Below are 8,436 nucleotides of genomic sequence, written 5' to 3' on the forward strand. Positions count from 1 at the left end.
GAAATTATTCACAAAGTGATTTGCCTCTAAGTGAACTTGAGAAGCATCTTTTTGAGGCTGTTATGATAGCGGATGAGTGTAAGTGGAAGTAATCCCCAGCGCCACTAAACATTGGGATGAAAGATTTATGCTAATATACCTTACTCTTGACTCGCTGAACTTTTTCTTCCTTCTAACTTAATTTTGACTTTACTATCTTTTTCCGTTCTTTCACCAAAACAATTGCTGCACAAGAAGTCTATTGAAAAAAGGTAATAAGAAAGTAGAATAGGTTCAAGTAGTTGAAAAGGAAACTATGAACAAGAGAAGGAATTTGTTAAACATCTCAGACCTTACAGTCGATGATGTAGAAAATATAACTAAGTTGGCCAACCAGTACCTTAAAAAAGAAGTTGCAAATAGTCATATCTTGGAAAATAAGACAGTAATAAATTTATTCTTTGAAGATTCAACGCGTACACTTGCGTCTTTTGAAATAGCAGCAAAAAGCCTTGGAGCAAATGTTGTAACTTTGCCAATAAGATCTTCTTCTATTAACAAGGGAGAAGATCTAAAAGACATGATCAAAACATTAAATGCAATGAATCCTGATTACATAATAATCAGGCATAAAAGTAGTGGTATCATTAATACACTGGCAAAGTATGTTAACTGCTCGCTAATCAATGCAGGCGATGGAAGTAGTGAACATCCAACTCAAGCTCTTGCAGACTATCTTGTAATCAGCAATCACAAAAAGCAAATAAAGGACCTCAAAGTTGTGATATGTGGAGATATTCTGCACAGTAGAGTTGCAAGATCAAATATAAGATTGCTAAAAATGTTTGGAGCAGAGATAAACTTGGTCGCACCACCAACTTTGATTTGTAAGCATTTTCCTGAAGTAGATTCAGTCCATTATTCATTAATTGAAGGTATAAAGGATGCTGACGTAATTATGCTTTTGAGATTGCAGAAAGAGCGCATGAATAATAGTTCTTCAGAGAAAGAATATTTTTATTTGTATGGACTTGATTCACAAAAGCTATCATACGCAAAACCAGATGCGATTGTTATGCACCCAGGGCCAATAAACAGAGGGATTGAGATTAGCAGCGATGTAGCAGATTGTGTTATTTTACAGCAAGTAGAATTTGGATTGGCAATACGTAAGGCAGTGTTGCACTATTATAGGCCTTGCTAATATTAAAAGATGCTACACAACTAATGCAAAAAGGGGGGGCATGAAATGACAAGGCTTGTAAATGGTTTGAGAATGGCCATTAAGATGTTAAGGCCGAGGATATGGTGTGGAAGTTTTTACGAAAGCCTGAAGTCAATCAACAACCTTGCAGAACGGCAAATTAGACGGCTATCGTAAAAACAGCTTTTTCACCTGGTCGGAACATGGAGAAAGATTTGTGGAAAGAATGTTGTCGATATTTTTGACATCACGTCTCAATGGCCAAAATCCCTTCCAAAAGTTACGACTGCTTAGTTCTTTATTCATTCTCACAATCCGTGAACGGTTACAACCTGGATTCCAGTGGGCTTTGTTGCATCGCTAGCTATGATGGATTAAAGATAAAAAAGATAGGGAATATCAGTAGCTTATTATTCTGGTATTTATAACAAGAACGGTCAATGAATACCTAAATTTGAGTAAAAGAAATTTCACTACCATTTACCAATCCGGCTAAAATTCAAGAATTTCAATGCTTTAGCTATTTTCAATAGAATTAAATTTATTAATATAAATAACAAATTACTATTCTTAAATTTGATCAGATTGATTGCAAAAAAACAAGATTTTCAATAGGTTGCTTATAATCCTAACTATAGTTAGCCTTTCATAAGTAGCGATGCAACAAAGCCATTCCAGTGTCAGCTACTTTCATAACACCATATTACCTTAACAAAAGCAAATGTTCGTACAGATGTGCATCAGCTACTTTCATCTGCCACCTGCAAATTGCAATGTTCGTACAGTTATGTGTCACGCTACTTGGATGACACCGTTGAAAGAAATGAACCAAAATCGTTTTGAATAGAGGAATAACATTCACAAATAAAATTTCATATTACCATTTTTTAATTTATGTATTATAATAAGCTTAATTTATAAGAAAAACAAAGTTGGAAGAACTAAGCAAAAACTGGGTGATAAGAACGGGAAGATTTTTATCTTCATTGTTTTTTTTACTGTTGATTGCGCTGTCAATACGTAGTTTTTTATTCGAGCCATTTCATATACCTTCTGGTTCAATGAAAAGCACCCTACTTGAAGGGGATTACATTTTTACTAGTAAATATTCATACGGTTACAGTAAACACTCCTTTCCATTTTCTCCAAACATTTTTAGCGGCAGGATTTTTTATACCCCTCCAAAGCGTGGCGACATAGTAGTTTTCAAACCCACAAGAAATGACAGCATCAGGTTTGTTAAGCGAGTAATAGGAACACCAGGTGACAAAGTGCAAATGATAGAGGGAGAATTATACCTAAATGATCAGAAAGTAAAGCGAAGGCAAATTGAAAGTTTTTTTGATTATGAGTCAAATCGTAACATACCAAGATATATAGAAACGCTTTTAAGTGGCAAGGAACATGAGATTTTGGTAGATGACATTTCTAATAAGCTATCATATAACACTCCGGTTTATTATGTACCTAACGATCAATTTTTCGTTATGGGAGACAATAGAAATAATTCTTTAGATAGTAGGTTTCCTGAAGTTGGTTTTGTACCAATGGAAAATATCATTGGGCGTGTAAGCATAGTTGGTTTATCATTTAAATTAGGAAAGGTCGATTGGTTACCATTTAATTTCAGGTTACCTGTTGCTTTGAGATTAAATAGGGTATTGCACAAGGTTGTGTAAGCTTTTTCTACCTATTTGTTAATTCACACAACTCTAAAGAAGAATTTTCTAACTCGGCGATAGTGTTGTTAATTTCATTCAAGTCATTGCCTTGTAAAGCGTTTTTTGCATTTTGTAATAGGTTTTTCAACTTTTGATCAGTGGAAAGGTTATTATTGTTTTCAACCAAGTGTATGAGTTTATTTCCATTAATTTTAGCGCCTGCAAGGGAACGAGCCTTCATATCCTCGTCAAAGCTGTTTATTGACTGGTCAACCATATTTTGAATATCAGCTTCACTCAAGCCAAAACTTGAATTTACTTCAACTGTCTGCTCGATTCTGGTGGTTTTTTCTCTTGCAGTAACAGTCAAGATTCCGTCAACGTTAACTGTGAATTCTATTTCAACTCTTGCAGAACCTGCAGGCAGTGGCGGTATACCTTTTAGTTCAAACTGCGCTAGAGATTTGTTATCCTCTATCATTTCACGTTCTCCCTGACAAACATGAATTTTCATTGCTGTTTGCCCATCAACATAAGTTGTAAACTCTTTTATCTCTGAAACTGGTAGTGGCGTATTTCTTGGTATGATTTTTTCAACTATGTCTCCCATAGTTTCTATGCCAAGTGATAAAGGTAGAACATCCAGGAGAATATTTCTATCTTTTGAGCTCGAAATTAAATCATGAGCCTGCAGAGCTGCCCCAATGGCAACTGCTTTATCCGGATCCACGTCATTTAGTACTTTATTTCCAAAGAGTTTGACTAGTGAATTTTGAACCAATGGTGTTCTAGTTGCACCACCAACTAAAATTACTCCTTTTATATCGTCAATTTTAAGATCTATATCGCTTATAGTACGAGTGACTATATTGATAGTCCTATTAACTAAAGGACTTATTGCCTGCTCGAATTCTTCTCTGGTAATTTCACATTCAAATGGCTTGCCGTTAATGCTGAATTCAAAAATGCCTGAGGTGTTTTTGCTCAGGTATTCTTTTACAATACGTGATTCGATAAGTAAGGAATTTAGTTGCTTAGCCGTCTTTTCTCTATACTTATCAATCACAATTGAACTCAGCAAATGATCAAAATCATCACCGCCGAGTTTGGTGTCACCACCAACCGCAAGAACTTGAAACACTCCTTGATGCAATTTCAATATCGAAATATCAAATGTTCCACCACCAAGGTCATAAACTGCATATATTCCACTGCTATTGTTCTTTTCAATGGAGTAAGAAAGCGCTGCAGCGGTTGGCTCGTTAACGAGGCGAAGAACTTCTATGCCAGCTAATTTTGCCGCATATTTAGTTGCGTTACGTGCTGAATCGTCAAAGTAAGCTGGCACAGTAATCACTGCTTTTTTTACTTCCAGTCCCTTAGACTTTTTTACCCTCTCACATAAAGCTTTTAATATCTCAGCAGAAATCTCAATAGGAGTAAGATACTTTTCCTCTGCGCATTTTATTCTAATAACTTTTTCGCTTTCATGATCTATTTCAAAATTGAGGCCTTCTTTATTTAATTCTTCAACACTTTTACCCATTAAACGCTTTATTGAGTAGATTGCATTTTGACCGACATCGTAGCCAGTTTTCAATGTATTATTTTCATATGAAAGAGCAGAAGGCAGCAGTTCTCTTCCTTGTTCATCTTTAAATATCTCCACGTTACCAGCTTTATTTACCATAGCAATCAAAGAATTGGTAGTACCAAGATCTATACCAAAAACTACTTCACTTGAATTTGGTTCAGAAATTTGAATTGGTTGCATTCTTTTTCACCTCCTCAAATGACTTATATAAATATTTCAATCTTAAGACTTGTGTAGCAGCTCCATCAAAATTCTTTACAGCAAAAGTGTTAATTAGGTTTTTAACGCAATCTTTTATTTTTTCATCAATCATCCTGCTTGCAAATTGTAGATCGTCGCAGTCCAGCAAATACTCTCTTATTTCCATTGATTCACTTAATATTTCAGAATTTAAGTGGTCCTTTTGGCTTTTCACATCAAAAAAATCCAGCAAATGCTCAGCACGTTCTAGTGGTGACTTTAGCACTTGATAAGCTCTGTTAATATTTTCCATGTTTTGGGACTGTCTTTCATTTATATCAGTCCTGCTTAGCTCAATATATTTTTTCTCTAACTCATCAAAACTGATATTGAAAGCTGGTTCAATTTCAAACAATGCAAAATAGTTGCTAGACATGAAAACTCTCTCCACAACCACATTTTCCTTTCTCATTAGGATTTTTGAAAACAAAACCCGATGAAAATTTTTCTTCTACATAATCCATTTCAGAGCCAAGAATAAACATGACGGATTTTGGGTCGATCAACACTTTAACTTTTTGGCCATCACTACAGTTTTCCTCAATTATCGACTCTAAAGGACGAGTATCATATGCATATTCAATATCATATTTTAAACCAGAACATCCTTTTTGCTTAATTAGCACTCTTATTCCTATTGCTTCTTCCGGTTTCTCAAGGTTAGTATGCTTCTTTTGGTCCAATAAATACCTTATCCTTTCTACTGCTTCCGCAGTTATAGTGATAAGTTTTTTATTCTTTTTTACAGTTTCACCTCCGCCTACTTCTTGATATTCACCCATGTTCGTAGCTTCTTAATTCTTTTGTTTACTTTGATAGTCATGAATAGCAGCCTTTATAGCATCTTCAGCAAGTACCGAACAGTGTATCTTCACTGGAGGTAAAGACAACTCTTCCACTATTTGAGTATTCTTTATCTGTGTAACGTCACTGATGGTTCTTCCCTTTATCATCTCTGTTAACAAGGAACTTGAAGCAATGGCAGAACCGCAGCCAAAAGTTTTAAATTTTGCATCTTCAATAACACCTTTGTCATTGACCTTTATCTGCAATTTCATTACATCACCGCACGATGGTGCACCAACTAGACCAGTGCCAACATTTGGATCATTTTTATCCAGAGAGCCAACATTTCTTGGATTTTCGTAATGATCTAAAATTTTCTCATTATAACTCATAAAATTACCTGTGAACCGCTATTCTACATTATAACATATTTAGGTTAAAAACTAAAGAAAAATGCACTAGCAAACAGTATATTTTACTCACAAAATATATGGGTTACGAGTGTATTTACTTTACAAATACACGTAGTGCATGTCATTCTCTATATTGTAATTAAAAAGGAGTATTCCCTTGAGTTTATTTGGTAACCTTTATAAAGGCTTGTTAAAAACTTCTTCTCGCTTTAGCGACGGAGTGAAAAGTATTTTTTCTGGCAAAAAAAAATTAGATCAGTCGCTTTTAGATGAGCTAGAAGAATTGCTAATTAGCATGGACATTGGTCATAAAACTTCTAAGTTGATTATCGATAGGCTCACAAGCATCAAATTTGACAAGGAAGTTGAGTATAATATTATCACGCAGCAATTAGTGAATGAAATAGAAGCTATATTAAATCCAGTCGTGCAGCCGTTAATTTTAAATAAAAAACCACATATAATAATGGTATGCGGAGTAAACGGTAATGGTAAAACCACGACTATAGGTAAGCTTGCATATAAATATAAGGAGATGAGAAAATCCGTTATGCTTGTTGCGTGTGACACATTTAGAGCTGCTGCTAGTGAGCAATTAAACATTTGGGCAGAACGTTCTGATTGCTTGATTGTTACTGGAGAGTACGGTAGCGACTCTGCAAGTGTGGCATATATGTAGAGCTGTAAGTCAAGCTATAAAGGATAACGTTGATGTTGTTCTAATTGACACAGCAGGAAGGCTGCAAAATAATGTGAACCTTATGGAGGAGTTATCAAAAATATATAGAACGATAAAGAAATTGGATGGTACTGCCCCTCATGACGTTATTTTAGTTCTTGATGCAACTACCGGCCAAAATGCTTATAGCCAATTAGAAGCATTTAGCAAAATGGTTAATGTTACCGGGCTAATCGTAACAAAGTTAGATGGCACTGCTAAGGGCGGAGTGGTAATTGGACTTGCAGAAGCTTATAAGATAAAGTTACATGCTATAGGAATTGGCGAAAATATAGAGGACTTAAGGGAGTTTACTAGCAAAGAATTTGCTGAAGCGTTATTTAATTGTAATTAAAAATTTCTCTTAATTCCCTTACGTGACCAAGCTTAATTATCTCAATATCATGAGAAGAGTAATTACCATTTTTAGGCATAATTGCTTTTTTGAATCCTAACTTTTGTGCTTCTTTTAGTCTGAGATCAGCATGCGAGACATTCCTAATTTCTCCTGAAAGTGCAACTTCACCGCAGATTATTGAAGAAGTTGGCAGCGGTAAATTTACTACACTTGAAATAAGGGAAGCAGCAACAGCAAGATCAGCCGATGGTTCCTGTATTTTGAGTCCCCCTGCAATGTTTAGGTATACCTCTTTATCATGCAAAAACATTTTGCAACAAGCATTTAGCACCGCGATGATCATAGCCAATCGATTAATATCCCACCCAACTACTGCCCTTCTTGGGGTTGCCATATTAGTCCCTGCTATTAATGCTTGCACTTCCATTAAAATTGGTCTTGAACCTTCAATTCCTGCAAATACGGCGCTGCCAACTACTTCTCTGTCATGGGCCATCAGAAACAATGATGATGGGTTATCAACAGGCACAAGTCCTGCTTCAGACATCTCAAAAACACCAATTTCATTTGCAGGGCCAAATCTATTTTTAATAGTGCGTAAAATGCGATATTGATTACTATTTTCACCTTCAAAATATAATACCGTATCCACCATATGCTCCAAAGTTTTAGGTCCAGCTATTTGTCCATCCTTAGTTATATGGCCAACTATTAAGAGGGAAATACCATATTGTTTCGCAAGAATAGTTAATTCATGTGCGCAAGTGCGGACCTGAGTTACAGTGCCTGGTGCCGATGTAATTCTGCTATCATACATTGTTTGTATAGAGTCAATTACTAAGAATTTAATACTTTTATTTTCCTTTATTGTTGCTACTACATCAGTTAAAGACACTGTAGATAAAAGCTTAATTTTAGGTTCATTTATCTTAAGACGCTTTGCTCTGAGACTCACCTGCTCTAAAGATTCCTCGCCAGATACATAAAGACATTCAAAAGAGGAAAGTTGCACAACATTAGCTGCAATTCTAAGCAAAAGGGTAGATTTCCCAATTCCAGGTTCGCCACCAATTAAAATGCTAGCACCTTGAACGATACCCCCACCAAAAACTCTATCTAATTCTTCTATTCCTGTTAAAAAACGACTTGGAGTGATAATTTCGCTACCCGATAACGTCTTTATTAAAATTGGCGCAGATATACTTCTTTTGCCCGTTTTTACTGCTATTTCCTCAACAACTGTATCCCAATTGTCACATGCAATACACTTCCCTACCCACCTACCAGTGCTGTGACCACAGGATTGACATACATATACAGTTTTCATCAAAGCCAAAATTATTTTGTTGTAATTGTAATAAAAATTAGCTGAATATGCGAAGTAAATCTATAGCTAACCCAAGAAAGGGTTCCCTATGTCATACCGCGATTCATTCGCGGTATCTCTAGATCCCGCTAACAAGTAGCGGGATGACGGTTGTCG

General features: G+C 35.7%; 2 protein-coding genes across 4 annotated transcripts; both read right to left on the reverse strand.

Annotated features, from left to right (window-relative positions):
• Positions 1–2,506: 2,506 nt before the first annotated feature.
• LOC123257979 (chaperone protein HscA-like) lies at positions 2,507–4,940 on the reverse strand. Its single transcript, XM_044717909.1, has one exon. The coding sequence runs from the start codon at positions 4,616–4,618 to the stop codon at positions 2,870–2,872; it is 1,749 nt and encodes a 582-aa protein (XP_044573844.1). The 5' UTR covers positions 4,619–4,940; the 3' UTR covers positions 2,507–2,869.
• A 1,685-nt stretch (positions 4,941–6,625) lies between these two features.
• LOC123257978 (DNA repair protein RadA-like) lies at positions 6,626–8,430 on the reverse strand. Of its 3 annotated transcripts, XR_006507953.1 has the most exons (4): positions 7,909–8,423; positions 7,726–7,847; positions 7,597–7,661; positions 6,634–7,534 (listed from the first exon to the last, which is right to left on the reverse strand). XR_006507953.1 is itself a non-coding variant. In XM_044717908.1 (2 exons), exons 1-2 carry the CDS (start codon positions 7,943–7,945, stop codon positions 6,937–6,939), a joined length of 948 nt encoding a protein of 315 aa, XP_044573843.1. In that variant the 5' UTR covers positions 7,946–8,430; the 3' UTR covers positions 6,626–6,936. The 3 variants fall into 3 exon arrangements, 1 of the variants encoding a protein (XP_044573843.1); XR_006507952.1 differs by having other exon boundaries at positions 6,634–7,661; positions 7,909–8,422; XM_044717908.1 differs by having other exon boundaries at positions 6,626–7,847; positions 7,909–8,430.
• Between the last annotated feature and the right edge of the window lie 6 nt (positions 8,431–8,436).

This window comes from Drosophila ananassae (genome assembly GCF_017639315.1).
Source record: "Drosophila ananassae strain 14024-0371.13 chromosome 4 unlocalized genomic scaffold, ASM1763931v2 tig00000078, whole genome shotgun sequence".
Lineage (NCBI taxonomy): Eukaryota > Metazoa > Arthropoda > Insecta > Diptera > Drosophilidae > Drosophila > Drosophila ananassae.